This window comes from Myotis myotis, unplaced genomic scaffold, assembly GCF_014108235.1.
Source record: "Myotis myotis isolate mMyoMyo1 unplaced genomic scaffold, mMyoMyo1.p scaffold_m19_p_17, whole genome shotgun sequence".
NCBI classification, from domain to species: Eukaryota; Metazoa; Chordata; class Mammalia; order Chiroptera; family Vespertilionidae; genus Myotis; species Myotis myotis.
In genome coordinates, this window is record NW_023416321.1 from 16,936,810 (window position 1) to 16,955,039 (window position 18,230).

Genomic DNA, 18,230 nt, shown 5'->3' on the forward strand with positions numbered 1-18,230 from the left:
GATTCCTTCATGGCCATGTTTCTCAAACTAGGGAACACAAAGAATCATATGGGGACTGTGTCATCAGTGTAGATTTTTGGACCATCCTCACAAATTCTGGGGTACAGCATTTTTTCTTTGTTATAAGTACCAGGTGATACTGATGTGGGGGGGGGGTCTGTGGACCATTCTATGAAAAATACTGAATTGTAGTTGTTTTAGGTGAAAGCATTTGAGGATAGATTTAGGGGAAAGGGACTGGGTTACCCACGTAATTGCTTACACTGTGCATTTCACAGCCACGAAATAATGATATTCCAAATATTGGGGTTCTGAAACAGATAATAAAACCAAAACTAAGCCCCTTAGGAGTAATGATGCAATGGCTAAGGCCATACATTCAGTCACTTTATTTTTTCCACTTCCATTAGGTTTCTTGGACAAACACAGACATGACGTTGGAGTTTGAATCTGAAGACCAGACCAGTTTAGCATGGCTTGACATCCCAGGCATCCGTTTTCCAGAAGGCCAGGGAACTGTGTTCTGTTTGGGGGGGGGGGGGGGTAAACATTCTGTGAGAAACAACCATTTCTTAAATGTGTTAAGTGGCTAAGACAAATCAAGTACATTTTATAAACGTGCAGAATAAATTGAATAAAATGAACAAAACCATTGGGCGTGAGGTTTCTGTGACATGAAAAAGCATCAGGGAAATGATAAGGTGGTCATTTCCAGGAGAGGAGAAAATAAAAGGTTCTATCGCTCTGAGAGTCAAGGTTAAAATTTGGAAAAGAATCATCCTTTTATTTATTCTCCAGTGCACTAACCGTGCAGCATCTGTCTCAAGCCTGGAAGGGAGACTGGCCTGAAGGAATATCTGGACAAAGCCCTGTTTGTTTGTTTGTTTGTTTGTTAATTTTCCTCTTCTAACCTTTATTTTTTTGTACTGATTTGTATCAGGCTTGTGGTGCTTTGTCAGTTGGGTATTTAACATCTCACCAGAGCTCTGCTGTGTTGTGAAGAGCAATGATTTGCCCTGGCCCGTGTGGCTCAGTTGGTTGGGCGTTGTCACAAGCACCAAGAGGTCTGACCATTTCTGGCCAGAGCACATACCCGGGTTATGGGCTCAATCCCCCGTAGGGGGCATGCGGGAGGCAGCAATCGATGTTTTTCTCTCTCCCTTCCTCTCTCTAAAATCAATTTTAAAAAGTGTTTTTTTAGAAAACACACACACAACAATTTATTCAGTGCATTTCTATCTTTGTAATGATAATAATTTTGATTGGTGAGCACTTCGTATTGAATGTCATGCATGATGTTTCTAATCATCAAACCTATGAGGTGGATATTATCTACTAGTTATCATTCCCTCTGTCTCTCAAACTGGCCACTTCTCAGACCTCTCTCCTCTTCCCTACACCTGCTCCCAACTCTGTTTTCTCCAGCTGCTGGTACAGGGCTGTCCACGTGCTTGGGCCATTTCTAGACTAGAGCCAACAACAGCATCAGCCTCTGCTGGTCCTTCCTTCATACAACAAAGATATTTAGACCCTAAACCTGAAATCTTACAAGGTTGGAAGCTCTAAATGCTGGCCATTGTACAGGTTTTTATCTCACACAGACATAATTATCTTCCTTAAAATATTTTGCTCTGGTGACTATTATGCTCCCGTGGATCCTTTTTCAACTCTAGGAATTGCTGAAGGAAGTGGGGGAAATGTAATAAGATGTATAAACCAATTACCTTTGCCATAAGTCACTTTGTAAATTGGGGTGAGTTCTTTATAATTTGGGACCAAGAGGTGGCAAACATTACATTATCATGACCAGTATTATTATCATCATCATCATTATTATTAGCTATTCAAGCTTAATTTGGAATTATACAAGATGGGCATAATTCACCTCAATATTCATCAAATAAAGCCACAACCCCGAGTATTAAAGAAAAGAATTGAAAAGAAAAATGTTTATTCAAGTAAAAAAACCGAATGCATCTTTCATCTCCCTACGCCTCCTGTCCCCATCTCTTTTTAAAAGTTCAGTGACCATAGTGACATGGCTTCTTATGGTCTCTGTGTAATAAAAGTAGTAACTGTGGTGAGGGGCACACGGGAGTCCTGGCTAAAAGTTCCCCTGTTTGACTTACCCTTGAAGCAGCTGGGGACCTCAAAGGTGCCGTCGATGCACTGAGCATCCTCGGTGTAGCTGCACTTCTTTTCCTTATTTTTGCAGAAGAAAGAAACTTTCTGACCATGCAGCATCCCATTCTTAAATTTTTCTTGGATCTTCACTCTCTCTCCTTCGAATATCACAGTAGCTTTTTTAACAGACACTTTACAAGACGCTGAAAGAGACAATATTTGGAGTTAAGACTTAGGAGTTCTATTAGTCTTTCTTAAAGAGAATGTAGCCTTTCAGCCTGTAGATGAGTACATCTGAAACGAATTGCTCAAGACAAGAAGAGTCCAAGCCTGTATACACTGAATAACATCAATATCATTCCTAATAGCAGGGTTTTTTGTGTTTTGTTTTTTTTTTTACCAATAGAACCATTAGTCATGGGTTCCAAGATGGCCTTTTCTTCCCCTGCAGTAGCCACACAAGAAGGTCAGAGCAAAAGCAGCAGATTCTAGGCTTTGGTGAACAGGGGCTTTTACCAGATACCACCATTGTGTGTAAGATCACGCTGGCCCACTCAGAACCCATTTATTGAGCTAATGCACCCACCCATCAGCCACTGTGAGGGTTGGCTGATAATAGCTCACAAACGTTCCTTTCTCTGAAAATTTGCCTTCAGCCTTAAGGATGCCACCTCTCCCAGGAGGTAATGCAAATCAGTCTCCAACCCCAGGGTCAGAGAAGGGAACAGCCTATAGCCAATGACTAACTGACAAGGAGATACCAAAAGCAGGTTCTCCTGCCTCTTGGTGGGATCAACTCAGGGGTAGAATTCATGGTCCAGAGCTCCCAAGGAGATGGAACTGAAGCTAGACTCTTGCTGAGACCCCATACTTGTTCAAAAGTTAATTGGATCCACAGTATCAGCAACACCTGGGAAGCTGGTAGAAATGCAAATTCTCAGCTCCTAGCCCAGATCTACTGCGTCAGAAACTCTGTAGGATTCTGATGCACAGTGAAGTGTGAGAACCAGTCTCCTACTCCATCCTACCTGCCTCACTCTCTTTCTCCTGACACACTCACTTAATAAAGCAACTGCACTCAAATCCCTGTTTCTGGTTCTGCTTCTAAAGTACCACAACCTAAGACACTAGCCATATGTTATTTTGCCTGCCCTGCCTAATTCCCTTTTTGCTTATATTGTTCAGCCCACAGCAACCTGAGCAGATATATAGTGCTAGGTTGTGGTTCTTTGCATAAGCATACCACTGACCATATCAAGGATAGACACCTAACTCAAATGAGTGTCCCAGGAAAAAGATGCATTAGTGATGAGTCCTTTAGTTGAGAGGTCCTGATGTAGAGTCCAGGCAAGTTCAAGGTGAGTAAGCAGAGAAACATGGAGATGCGAGAAAGCCATTGAGAGATGAAAAAAAGTGGCAACTGTTCCTGAATCTCAGCTCCAGTTCTCAGGAGGAATGGTTGTGTTTCATTTCCTGTTCTTCAATGTCCCTCTAATTGCCTGTTTCCCACTTATAAGCCCCCTTTTCCTTGAAGTAGCTCGACTGTGTGGTTGGCTTTTGCAACAGTGAGAAGAATCTCAACCAGAACCAAGCAGAAATGGATGTTCATAGGCAAAGACTTCAAAGCATTATAGGAAGCCCACACACTCTTACACCATACTATCAAGGCTCATAAAAGATCTGTTTATTTCATACACTTTAATTTCAAATGAGCTTGCTAAGCATGAAGCTGCCCCATGCACCTGTGAGTCTTTCACACACCAATAGCTGTGAAGCAAGTCTGAGCAATAAGTAGAAAATGATTGGAACAAGTAAGGGTGATCCACTGGATAGATTCAGAGACATTTTTAAGACCTCACCCATATTTCATACCTTTGCAACTTGGTTGTGCAGACCAGTTTCCGAATTTGTTGCATTCTACTTCTTCTGGGCCATCCAAGACATAGGTATCATGGCAACCATAGGTGGCTTTATCCTTGTAAGTAAGTGCTTCTTTTGCAGGATAGTTCACAAATCCATTGTCTGGTCTTATTGGGAATGGGCATTTTACTTCTAAAAAGTTCATTTAACAAGACATATTAGTATAAGTAGTAATGTTGTCCAGTAGTCATGGAATACGCAGTTACATTCTAATATCCCTTATACCATTGATCACTGGGTGCTCCTGTGACTGGAATGAAATTTACAGGTACCTTGGTGCTTAATTCTGTCCCCCTTATCTTATACTCATGGGAACCTGAATATTTTTTTTAAAGAAACAAAACCACTTTGAAACTATATAAATGAGTTACCAAGTTCTTTGGGATTTCACATAATCATAAGGCATTATTTGTTGTGAATTTCATCTCTATGCAGTCTAAGATGGTGAGTTTGAAAGAAGAAAAAAAGCCAGTTTCTTTTCATCAACAAACCATGAAATTAAAACACAAAGACTCCCTTCATGCACACCAGCACACCATTAGTTGGGTTTTAAATGTTAAATCTAATTCTCATGATTGTCTTCAGACTATACAAGAAGGCAGCACAAAATATGAAGGAGAAAAATGGTGCTGCTTCCAGGTCTTCTTAAGGCCCCAACAGCAGAGCCCCAACCCCGTACCCCAAGTCACCAGAATACAAGAGAGCAAGGGCGGAGCCAGGAGCACAGAGCTCCTGGGAGGGAGAGTAATGAGGTAGTTTAAAGGACAGACTTCAGAGTTGGACTGCTGGACTCAGTGTTGGCTCTTCCACACATCAAATGAGAAAGAATCTGAGTCTATAATAGTACTAAAATTAACAGTCCGTGGAAGAGAAAGGCTCTTCTCTGTAGAAAAATGCCAGCTAATCAATATAGAAGGAAAGAAAGAATTAGAATGTCATCATTTTGCAACCACCAATGTCATAATTGGATCATCAGTGGATGCAAAAATGACGCCTAGAGAGTGCATATCCACACAGTTGTCAAGTATGACCCACAGGTAGCTCACTAATTCCAGAGGGAAAGAGATCCTTTACCAAAAGATTGACTACACCCCCCATTAGCAATGACCACCAGGGGGCAGACGCTCAACACAGGAGCTGCTGAGCTGCAGTGACTTGGCAGCAGTGGTTCTCGGGTGATACACCTGGAACCAGAGAGTAGGGAGCCCTATTCTGGGGTGCGTCACCCGAGAACCGCCCTCTCATAATCTGGGACCCCTTGGAGGATGTCAGAGAGCTGGTTTGGGCCTGATCCCTGCAGGCCAGGCTGAGGGACCCCACCAGTGCACCAGGCCTCTAGTATTCTTACAATTGTTTAAATGCTTGTTGTTAATACTTAAAAACATGTTAAATGTCTTGGGCACGGTGATAATATAGGAGAATGTCCTTGTTCCTAGGACATTCGTGCTGAAGTATTATGGGTAAGTGTCATGATGCGTACCACTTATTTTCAGATAGTTCAGGGAAAAGGTGTCTGGAGGGGGGCGGAGAATGAGAATGTCACAACACGCTGACGTTGCTACATCTAGGTAAAGGGTTGGAAAAAATATTTTTTAAGTACCTACTGCTTAGGACTTGGTAGAGTTAATTGAGATGACATATACAAAGCAAGAGACCAGTGCCTAGCCTAGAGTTAAGGCCCCCAAAAGGTCCTAGGTATTATTACTAATAGTTTCCCCATGCTAAAAAGCACTTGAGTTTTGAATCATTCAACAAATACCTAAAATATCCACTACAGGAGACGTTAACGGTCCTTAGTATAATCCTCGTCAGCATGATCACTTCTATCTGTCTGCTGGTTATACAATTGACAAATGTAAAGATGGTGACGCGAGGTCAAATTCAAGGAGGAAGAGTCTGCATAAGTCCTTAAAATCAAATATTTTTTGTGATTCTTACATGTAGGTAAAAGCAGGTAACAATATGACTGCAACCCGGTGCTTTTTCTTTACCTTCATCTCCTGAGACACCCCAGTTTAACCCAGGCTTCTCTTCACCAGCCTCGCCACAATATCCCGCTGTCTGTGCACACACCCTGTTCTTTCACGCCTTCCAGACTTTCCACATCCTGCGCTCTGTGTGGCATGCCTCCCCCTCATTATCCACTCATCCTCCAAGCCCCTTCCTTGGAAAGCTTTCCCAGGCAGCTCCAGAGAGTTCATCGCATTATATAGACTTCCCCTGAGGTCAGAAGCTGGGTCTCCTGCATCTGGTATCCCGAACACCTAGCACCCCGCCTGGTACATAGTAAAAGCCAACAAGCATTTGTTGAACACGGTCATCTGGAAGGCAGCTATGCTCACCACTTACCACCAATGCCAAACAAGGTCACTGAAACACCCATAGCGGAATGTTCAATAGTTTTCAAAAATGGGAATTGCATTATCCTAATCGCTTTCTCTTCTCTTTGTACTTACCCCTGCATTCTGGTAACTGAGTCCAGTTTCCATGTGCTGTGCAGGTTGCAGTGTCATTTCCAAACATGGCGTAGTTGGGCAGGCATTTAAAGACCGCCTGCTTTCCATAGACTGATCTGTTTCCAGCCAATGGCTCATAAGCACTAAGTACCGCAAATTTAGGTGTGGGTGGTGGAGGGCAGGTTACAGCTGAAAAAAGAAAGAACTATCATTTTCATGAGGCTTACAGTGCTGAAACCAGAAAAGTCCCAGGCAAACCTACTGGTCACCTTCCCCATAACTGGGACCCACAGACTCACGGGAACACACAGGGAGGTTCGGACTCCATATTCCCTCCTCAGTGCATTGAGCAGATTTAGTTCCATTCAGAAAAAACCTGCGAAAGGAAAAATGTAATCCATCAAACAGGAAGAGAATCCATCGAGAGCTTCTCAAATGTCTTCTCCCTTGTGCATTGCTTTAGATGAACACTGTTGACTTCGTTCCCATAATGTGGTTTTCCTGAAGAGCTTAACACACATCTAAGGCTCAAGTCTCCAGCCTAACGCTGCCGGTGAATCACCAAAGAATGGGAAGGTTCCATAGCTGGTGAGTGTAGAAGCCAAACCCCAAATCCCTCATCTTCAGCCAGCTGGATAAACTAACTGATTCTTATATGAAGCAAAAAACCAAAAAACAAAAACAACAACAAAAACCATTTTATTTCTTCAGGATCACAACATGAATCAAACTGAGTAATCTCTACTATTCCTTTTCTCAGAGCATATTAACAGGAATGTGTAAAAACTATGCCGTCTAATAGGGTGATCACTGTGTAAGTCATACAAATGTCTAATCACGTTGTTTTACACCTGAAACTATTATAATATTGTATGCCAACTGTAATTTAAAAATTAAAAAGAAATTAAACAATCAAAATGCCAATGCAGTCTATTTTCATTGAAAATGTAACATTCTGTCCTGGAAGCCAATTTTTTTAATGTTGCTTGTCATCAGACCTACCAATAACTTGTGCTTCAGAGAAAGGACTGCATTTCTCTTTCACACACAGTATGTCTTAATCTCCAACCGCCTTCCTCGGTAAGGTTTTGCCCGACTGCATTGCAGCCAACGTGCTATTGCCAACATCACCAGTGGTGTCTTTGCTCAGAAGGCAGATGAGTTATTTTACCAGCCACAGTGCTTTCTACCTGGGGATGTTGTGCTGTTCTGAGAATGAAGAGAACTATGTCCCACATCATCATACTCCCACCCTTTGCCTCAGAATTCTCTCTAGAGACTACCAGGTCAGTCAATCAAGTTAGCCTCATAACTAAAGCCCAAATCTAATTCCTAAAATATTTTAATCCTCGTGCTAAGATTTGGGCCAGAAATTATAAGGAATTACCATCTAGTTTCAATAATTTCAATGTACGTCCTCAGATAAGTAACTAATGAGAAGCACCCCAAAATTGGATATATTTCAGTAATTATCATATTCTCCACCCCTTACCCACCCTCAACACCATTGTGTATTTAGTAATTTGTATTCAGCAAGCCCAAGGCTAGAAATAAATTATGGACCAGTCTTGATGTTTAACTTAAGGGCATAGAAATGTGCTTCATCTATTAGCTATTCAGTCACTCAGAAGTTCTTACCCGTTGTTACAAGAAAAACTGATTGTGTTGGGATATTCAAAAGTTGTATAGCGTACAGCTCCATTTTCTAAGATTCCAGCAAAAGGACACACTCTGGCTGTGATTTAAAGATAAAAAGGTAAATATCTATTTATAGAATTTTGTATTAAAATAAAAATATATAAACTCCTTTCTATCCGTTGATCCAATAACTCTACTGGTAACTATTCTAAGAAAATAACTAAAATAAGTCAAACGATGTATGCATTAATGTGTTCATTACATAGCTACCTCTAATAACAAAAACCAAACAGCCTAAAAGTTCATGATCAGGGTATTGTGTTAATGAATGATGATAAATCAACTGTATATAATGCAGCCAATAAAATATTGATTATGAAGATCATAGAGGCATAGTCAATGTTTCTGACATGCTAATGAAAATAGGAAAACACAAAATGATATCTGCTCTCTATAATAATACAAAAATATACACAGAAAATAACTTGAAAAATGAAATTGTTAGTGTTCCAGAGTTATGGCCAATTTAAATTTAAAAATTCCCAAATGATGTTATAGTGGTTTTTCATTTAAAATTCTGTTGGTCTTGCCCTGGCCAGTGTGGCTCAGTTGGTTGTCATTCCATGCACCAAGAGGTTGCTGGTTCAACTCCTGGTCAGGGCACATGCCTGGGGTATGGGCTCAATCCCCAGTAAGGGGCATGCAGGAGGCAGTCATCGATTGATGTTTCTCTCTCTCTCCCTCTCCCTTCCTCTTTCTCTAAAATCAATAAAAACATATTTTTTAAAAATATATTGTTTGGTCTTTTTTCATCAAAGAGTATATTAAAACCACTTGTATGGACATGTATAATGTTCACAGAAGTCAGTCCCTATGATTAAAATAACCAGAAGCTAGATAGGTCCATATAGTTATTTTTAGTGCTTAATTTCCACATAAAATTGCCAGAAATCCTCTGGTTTATTGCTCAATATTTGACTGTAAAAATAATGCCAGCTTGATATCAATGAACCCAATTTTGAGGATGAATAAAAGCAACCATCTACCATAAAGCAACAATGAAACATCAACGTATGTAATTTATGTTATATTATTAATTTAGTATAATCTGTAGTATTTTTATACTTTACTATAAATATTATATGTAAACTATAACAATAAAAGCATAATATGCTAATTAGACCAGATGTCCTTCCGGATGACCTTCCGGATGAAGCAGGGACTAGGAGGGCTGAGGCAGAGGTGGCCACAGCGGCGGGCGGGGGCCGAGCCCCTTGCACGAATTTCATGCATTGGGCCTCTAGTACATACATAATTTAGATAAAAATTTATTGACATTTCAGTAACTATTCATTCTGTTTTTATTTTGAGGCAAAGTCCTGAGATACGATGATTCTTCATGTTTTATTTTCAAGAGTCTCCTTGGCATCTGTTTCAACTTCAGAGTATCTGTACTTCTTTTTACACTTCTGCAGATTCTCCCTCTCCTTTGATCATGCCAGGTCTCTTTTATACATCTCTCCCAGCTCTATGCTAAGTTTGTCTCTCCTTCTCTAAATAGTACCTACCGCCCTTGGTCTCATCTCCCATGCAGAAGCTCTCGGGCCCTCTTGTTTCTTCACAAGTCTCCCCTCTCCCCCACAGCTCTGCTGGCCTTCCACACACGGAACATGATAAGGTAGGTTATCTGCCCAAAATGTCCAGAATTGGAGGGAGGGGAGAGAATGTGCACAAGGCGCTGACTTACCTGTACATCTCAGCGTGTTGATGGGCCAGATTCCGGTGAGGGGGCAGGTAAACCGTCTCATCCCTCCGCGGGACACATAGCCCGGCTTGCAGAAGTACGTTATCTGCTCCCCTGGATCATAGGATGTTTTTAAGGGGGTAACTGTGGCAAACGGTAAATCATCTGGCCTGGGGCAGGCTGAAACAGAGCAGAAGCAGTTGGTTAAGAAATCTATAGGTGCATTTTTAAGTTCAGCTGGCATAGAAATTAAAACTCGTTAATGCTTTCCAAAAGTAACTCTACCAAGTCCTGTGTCATATCTCATCTAATCTCAACCACCCTTTGAAGGGTACTATTGTTATTCCCATTGTACAGGTCAGCACACTGAGGCTTCAATTGTCTAAGGATCTTCCGGAGGACCTTTAAACATGGCAACGTTAAAAAATAAGTATTAATCCAGTTTCTCCGGCATCCACCCTAAAGAGAACTCAAGTTATCATTAGTGATCCCCAGCATATGCCAGGGGGTTGGATATATCAATTATTTTTGCAAAAAGCGAAGAGTACTTACTCCGTCCGGCAACAGCCACATGGCAGAGAAAACTGGAGAACAAGAAGAGCGCTGGAGAAATCATTGTGGATGATTCTCACTGGCACTACCAAAGTGGCTTTCCTCTACCAAAAAGAGAGGATGCACATATAAAACTGCTTAACTATTAACCATTTTTGTGTACTTTTATCTCTGTAAATAGAAGATAAAGTATCAGGATTTGAAAGGAACTCGGAGACCTACATTCTTTAATCATTTACTTTCCACTCCTGTGGGTCTGTTGTGAAACCTTTAGTTGATGGTGTCTGTCTCCAGAACTTTGTGTTAAGGCACGAAATAGTTCATTATTGCTGCTGACAGAATCTGGCGATTCCAAGATTGCCAGGTCTTCAGTCTAGACCTCTGGTTTCTCCATCCTCTGTTCTGTGTTCATAGTGGATGGATCACCAAAAGGCTGCTTCACCCACAGCCTGGGCGTATAAACTTAGGACTATGGCTTACTTTCTGGGTTTCGGTATTCACACCTCTAAAATGATATTCCAGCTTCTAGAACAGATGTATGAGTCGAAAGAACATCACCGAGGTACCTATCATTAAAATGCCTAAAAAACCTGAGCTCATTATTCTCTCACACGATGACTATTTCTTCCAGCTTCCTCTTTTCCCTGCAGTTAGTAACAAGATCCTCCTGGGAGTTCTAGCTATTTGGAGCTATCCTTGAAGCGGCCATCTGCTCACAGCAAAGCAACACAAAGCCTTGCTCCTCCATTCTTACTACTTCCTACATCGGTCGAGCCACCTGGTCCTCGGACTAGTCTTCAAGCTGGTCTGTTTCTTCTAGTGTATTTAACTCTTTGACTTTTTAAAGAAGTTACAGTTTTGTTGAGGCTTAATTGACTTATAATAAACTGTACAGGTATTTGAAATCTAAGGTTCAGTTTTGATATGTGAATACTTGTGACACCAACAAATAATGGGTTTAGGCATTAGCTCAAAAGTTTCCTCCGACAACAGTGTGGTGATTTCGGGGGGAAGAAGAAGGGAGGAGGTGGAAGGGTGAGGATGGGGGGTAAATTGTGATGAAAGGAGACTTGGGGTGACGAACACACAATACAGTGTACAGATGATGTCTTGTGGAATTGTGCAGCTAAAACCTGTATACTTTTGTTAACCAGCGTCACCCCAATAAATTCAATAAAGAGGGGGGAAAAAAGAAGAAAACACTTGACGAACATAAATAAGTTTCCTTGTGCCTTCCTTCAGTCAACCTCTCCTCTCCCAAACTCACTGTTCTGATCTTTATCACTATAGATTAGTTTTGTCTGTTCTACAATTTAATATAAATGGGGTTATACAATTTGTACTCTTTTGTGTCTGGCATCTTTTGCTCAACATAATATTTCTGAGATTTAAAACAAAAAGTTTCCTCCTGGTGCTGATGTTTTGCTTTGTTTTTGGATTTTATTATCCAAAGAGGTAAGGTAGGGGACAGATGACACAGGACTCATCGGGCACTGGTAACACTTCTCCCCAGACAGGTCTGGGAAAGCGTCAGGAGAGAACTGGTAAGTACCTGCTTGCATGGGAGCAGATGGAAAGCTCTGGGAGTTGCTTGGGTCCTTGTGCAACTAGCATTTAGCCATTTGCTAAAAAGCAATTGAGAAGCGAGGGTGGTGGGTGCGGTTGTAAGTTTGAAATGTGGGCTCCAGGGTAAATGTTGTATGCGCCCTCCTTGGGTCATGTCTTGCTTCCTAACTCACAGTCACTGGGGATGCAGGGACGTGCATCTGCCAGTTTGGGTGGGAGACTTGGCTTGGAAAAGGGGAGCTCTCAACTCAGTTCCTCTCAAACGAGGACGTGGTGAAGTGGAAAAGGACCAACCCACCTTGCATTTGTACAAGACTTTAGGACTTACCAGACAAACACTCTTCTGTTCAGCATCCCGTTAAATTCTTTTTTAAAAAAAGTATATATTTTTATTGACTTCAGAGAGGAAGGGAGAGGGAGAGAGAGATAGAAACATCAGTGATGAGAGAGAATCATTGACTGGCTGCCTCCTGCACCCCCCACTCTGGGGATGGAGCCCATAACCTGGGCATGTGCCCTGACCAGGAATTGAACTGTGACCTCCTGGTTCACAGGCTGACGTTCAACCACGGAGCCCCACCAGCCCGGCTGATTAAATTCTTTTTTTTTTTTTTTTTAAATTAAATCTTTATTGTTCAGATTATTACATTTGTTCCTCTTTTTTTTCCCCCCATAACTCCCCTCCTCCCAGTTCCCGCCCCACCCTCCGCCCTCACTCCCCACCCACTGTCCTCATCCATAGGTGCACGATTTTTGTCCAGTCTCTTCCCGCATCTCCCACACCCCTTTCCCCCCCAGGAATAGTCAGTCCATTCCCTTTCTATGTCCCTGATTCTATTATAATCTACAGTTCATTCTGTTCATCAGATTATTTATTCACTTGATTCTTAGATTCACTTGTTGATAGATGCATATTTGTTGTTCATAATTTGTATCTTTACCTTTTTCTTCCTCTTCCCCTTCTTAAAGGATACCTTTCAGCATTTCATATAATCCTGGTTTGGTGGTGATGAACTCCTTTAGCTTTTCCTTATCTGTGAAGCTCTTTATCTGACCTTCAATTCTGAATGATAGCTTTGCTGGATAAAGTAATCTTGGTTGTAGGTTCTTGGTATTCATCACTTTGAATATTTCTTGCCACTCCCTTCTGGCCTGCGAAGTTTCTGTTGAGAAATCAGCTGACAGTCGTATGGGTATTCCCTTGTAGGTAACTGAGTTTCTTTCTCTTGCTGTTTTTAAGATTCTCTCTTTATCTTTTGCTCTTGGCATTTTAATTATGATGTGTCTTAGTGTGGTCCTCTTTGGATTCCTTTTGTTTGGGGTTCTCCGCGCTTCTTGGACCTGTAAGTCCATTTCTTTCACCAGGTGGGGGAAGTTTTCTGTCATTATTTCTTCAAATAGGTTTTCAATATCTTGCTCTCTCTCATCTTCTGGCACCCCTATAATTCTGATGTTGGTACGCTTGAAGCTGTCCCAGAGGCTCCTTACACTATCCTCGCATTTTTGGATTCTTTTTTCATTTTGCTTTTCCGGTTGGTTGTTTTTTGCTTCCTCGCATTTCAAATCATTGACTTGATTCTTGCGCTCCTCTGGTCTGCTGTCGGGAGTCTGTATAATATTCGTTATTTCAGTCCGTGTATGCTTAATTTCTAGTTGGTTCCCCAATATAAGATCGAGGGTCTCATTAGTTTTCTTGTAGATCTCATTAAGTTTATCGGCGGCTTCTAAACAGTTCTTGAGAGACCTTAAAAGTGTGGTTCTGAACTCTATATCTTCCATTGACAATTTTGTCCTGTTTCTTTGTCTCCGCATTTTGTTATGCTTCCTTGGTGCACCCCCTAGTGGTCTTTGTTCGCAGTCTTATAGTTAAATCTTGATTGTTGTAGCTAATTCCAGGGAGGGTTTGACCTCCAGGCCAAGTGGCTATGAGAATCAGCTGTGTCAGCAGTGAGAGAACTTCTGTCCTCTAGGGAGGTGCTAATCTAGCCTTTGCCTGAGGCTATCTGGCAAAAGTCTGTGTGCAGGGCTTGGGCGGGGCGGGTCGCACAGGATCAACAGGGTGGGCCGGAGAGAGCAGTTATGGCGGCTCTCAGTCCTGTCCCCAGGGGCTCTGCCTCTCTGAGTCCCAGCACCCGCTGCAAAGCTCGGAGAGAAAGCTGCACTCGCTCTGACCGAAGCCAGACAGTCCCGCTTCTCCCGTTTGAGTCTGGGTCGCTAAAGACTCGTCTGTATCTGGAGCTCAGAGTCTGCGACTCCCTCCCGATTGAAAACGCCAACCGCGCCCTCCGCCGCCAGCCCGCTCCGCGCACTCTGCACCTCAGAATTTGACTTCAGCACTGCGCCTCCTCTGAGTGTCCGCATGCGTTTCTCTTTCCTCCTAGTTGTAGGACTTCCACTCAGCCAGCGTTCCTGTGGTTCTGGGTGATGTCCCTTCCGTTTTTTGGTTTCACTTTTGAAGTAGTTGTTCAAAGCAGCAAACTCCGGTGTTAACCTATGCCGCCATCTTGGTTCTCTCAAATGATGCTTTTAATGAACATTGTGCTCCATGATAAGAAGAAAAGCATACCGCCACAAATATAAAACAATGGTGGCCCTTTCCCTTTTGTGATGAAATCACAATATTTCTCTCTCTCTCTCTCTCTCTCTCTCTCTCTCTCTCTCTCACACACACACACACACACACACACACACACACTCCACATAGTCAAACACGAGATGGATTATTGTTTGTCACTAGATCACTCCCGGGCTCGGCTTTCCTGTGGAGAATTCCCTCAATGGGTGAGAAAGAGAGGGCACTAGTGAAGAGGAGCCAAGTTGTTTTATGCCATGAAGCTCCATGGCGGATGGAGAAAGAGAGAGAGAGAATCCAAACACCAGGAAAAGAAACTTGGAGAGGTTTGACATTAAGGACAACATTTTTGGCAGCAGCTGCAAACTGAGCAATAGACATTGAGAGGACTGGTGATGGGGAGAGGGGGTTTTTAATGATGCTGGCTGATGGATGTACTTCCTCATCTGAGAGAACCTTCTGGAGGGGTAGAAATAGTCTATATTTTATTTTAGGTAGTTGTTACTTGGGTACATGCAATTGTTAAAACCCATCCAACTGAACATTAAGATCAGTGCATTTTATATGTTAACTGGAGACACAGTGCACAAACTTCACGCACTGGTAAAGTCCCTAGCAGCTGCTGGCTGCCGGCCAGGTACTCCCTCCCTTCCCCTGGCCGGCCCTGCCCCCTGGTTGAACTCCAGGACGAACTCCTGGTCGAGGGGACAGTTTGCATACTACACTTTGATTATATAGGATTATACCTCAATTTTAATCAATGCACCCCTTTCTTCCTTTCTTTTTTATTTCTTTCCTTTCTTTCTAGTAAAATGTTCCCTTGTTTGTATAATTAAATACAAAGATAATAGATAGTAATGCGTGCAGTTAATACATTATAATTATTATTTGTCCTGAGTGCTTTGCCTCTGAACATGTTTAAGAAGTATACGATGCTCCCAGAACTCTTCTAAAAACACACATGGGTCTAATGAAAAGCCCTTATAATGAGCCTTAAGATGCAATGTAGTTGTTTATCTCCCGGTCTGTGATTTATTGTTTCCTGTAACTTTAGCACCATGTGGTTGACCTGTAGTCTGGCCTATCGTTCTCCCCCATATAGTTCAATTCACACTCCAATGATTAACTTACGGTAATAACCAAGGAGCTGGCTGATGACTGACATTAAATGACATTTTAAAGATACATTAATTTGAAGTTTAATTTGGCAGAGCAAATGGAAAAATCATTAAGGAAAAAAATCTTGGCAAATCTAGTGGCTGTTTTGTCTTGTTGATTGGCCAACTCTTGGATTTAATGCTGCACTTAGTATATTTTATTAACCATGAATAGGAAAACATCAACACGTACTTAGGTTGAAGAATACATGACAATTGTTTTACAAGAAACATAGGACCTTGTATTTAAAACTCTTACTGACTTCATATCCTCTCCTACTTTACTTTGTAAATGGAACTATAGAGACCTAGACTCAGAGTCCAAGGTTGTGTATTCCTGAAATCACATTGCATCACATGTTCAAAAACTCTCTTATTTACTTCACAAGCAGAGACTTTGAACATAACATTAAACATTTAGCAAGAGTTGAGAGTTTTTTAAAAAAGACTTTCAATGTTGTCTCTTTCTGGGTTGGGAATCTAACCAATATCCACCAACAAGCTCCCAGTGGAAAAGGAGTGTGGTGTTCTGGTTAATTAAGGCAGAGGTTTTAACCCAGCACATTTGAGTTTGAGTCCTGACTATGCCCCTTACTATCTGTGGTCTCTTGGGAAAGGAACATTCTCTGGGCAAGTTTTCATCTCGAAATTGGAGGTGAAAATAAAACCTACTTCACATGCTGTTATCAGGACTAAATTAGAATGCATACAGAGTACTTACAAAGTGCAGGGGGCCAACGCTCTAACCACTGAGCTATGGGCCAGGGCAAGGCATAGTTTTTCTTCTTAAAGTGACTACATACTAGTAATCTTCCATCACCTATATTTTGGCCATACCCCTACTTTAGGACATCTAGGTGGGATCTATCACCACGATGGCTAACCCCACAGTGAAGATCCTTCTACGAAGTGTTTGAATAGATTGTTTCCTTTGGATCTTATTTCTAGATGTGGAATTACTTGGGCAAAGGGCAGAAAATTTTTAAAGACCTTGATACATATTGCTTGACCACCATCCAGAAAGGTCAGCCCAATTTATGTTCCTGTTTTATGATGTTTGAAGGTTCTAAACACCGTGTAATGTTAACAGCAGACAGAGACAGAGTTCAATTATTTGGTTTTTAGTTTTATTCTGGCTTTTCTAGCGAAGTGTTCCACTCCTATGGGAACGTATGCACAGGTGACCCAGAGCGCCACATTTGGATATACCAATACAGACGTCAAAGGGTACTTACTATTAATTAATATGGCCGAGCTTAACCAAAAACTAAGAAGAGAGAAGACACAGGGGACAAACAATGCAAGAAATCACACAGGTTTATTTACCAGAGAGCTGATGAGTTTCAGTCCTTGGCAGGCCACCTGGAGACACTCGCTGACAGAGACACACAGAGGTCGTCAAATACGCCGCGGCAGGAGCTCGGTCTCTTGACTTGACGAGAGGCCTCTAACAGTCTGGGCTCAGAAGCAGAGCAGGAATGGCAGTTTCCAAGGGGGAAGGAGAACATCTTGTCTGTGGAGGCCAGACAGGCGTCTGACTGCAGCTGTGAGAGTCCTTCTTTTTATACCCGACGGGTGGGCTGCTTCAGTGTCTCATATCAGTGTGCTCCGGTGGCCTTCTGGGCTTATCAGGATACACACACAGGGAGTTACAAGTTGTTTGTCAGGAGTTACAAGTTATTTATCAGGAGTTAACACGCAGGGAGTTACAAGTTGTTTACACGCAGGGAGTTACAAGTTACTTATCAGGGTCACACACACACACATTAAGTCTTCTAAGTAAAGTTTAAAATTCACTCTAATAAAAAATGAAATTTGATTATGCTATCTTATACTAACTAAACTTATTACTATAACACCAAGGAAATTGTATTCACACTGAAAAGGTGAAATGGACATCGTGAAAATGGAATTGAAGCTCAGGTAGAAAATAATATAAGCAGCTAGCTGTCCAAAATGCATTTCGGGGCTACAAATCCAGGAAAATATACCCCAAGTGGTGAGAACCTGTAATTGCGACCTCCACATCACTCTCATTGATCCTCACAACGTAGGATAATAAGGAAGACATTCTCATAACATGAATATTTTATTTAAAAAACGTATGTACAACAACTGTGATATTGCAAAGAATGTGTATAGAAAAAATTCTGAAAGTTAACGCACCAAAATAGTAAGAGCATTTCAGTTTGTAGTTTTTTTTTCTTATTTTCCCTAAACCCAAATTATATGTAATGCATTTGTATCACTTCACAGTGGGAGAAACAGGAATTTTTTTGAATGATAAACAAGAAGACTAAAGGAAAAGCAATAGATTATGAAAACCAAGCATCGGTTGAGATTGACGTCAATCCACAGCCCAATGATATGCGTTGTGCAAGAAGATGGCTTATGGGCACTTGGATGAATATCAGATGACCGCAAAAAACAACATGGACTCTCTTCACACCAGTTACAACAAGTTTTGCCCAGTTGTGTTTTTGACATAGTTATTAGGTTAG

The 18,230-nt window shown here is 41.7% G+C and overlaps 1 protein-coding gene across 1 annotated transcript; it reads right to left on the reverse strand.

Moving 5' to 3' along the window:
- Positions 1-351: 351 nt before the first annotated feature.
- On the reverse strand, positions 352-10,569 carry APOH (apolipoprotein H). Its single transcript, XM_036342007.1, has 8 exons — positions 10,435-10,569; positions 9,886-10,062; positions 8,139-8,235; positions 6,800-6,876; positions 6,501-6,689; positions 3,997-4,176; positions 2,130-2,327; positions 352-523 (listed from the first exon to the last, which is right to left on the reverse strand). The coding sequence occupies exons 1-8, from the start codon at positions 10,496-10,498 to the stop codon at positions 468-470; spliced, it is 1,038 nt and encodes a 345-aa protein (XP_036197900.1). The 5' UTR covers positions 10,499-10,569; the 3' UTR covers positions 352-467.
- Between the last annotated feature and the right edge of the window lie 7,661 nt (positions 10,570-18,230).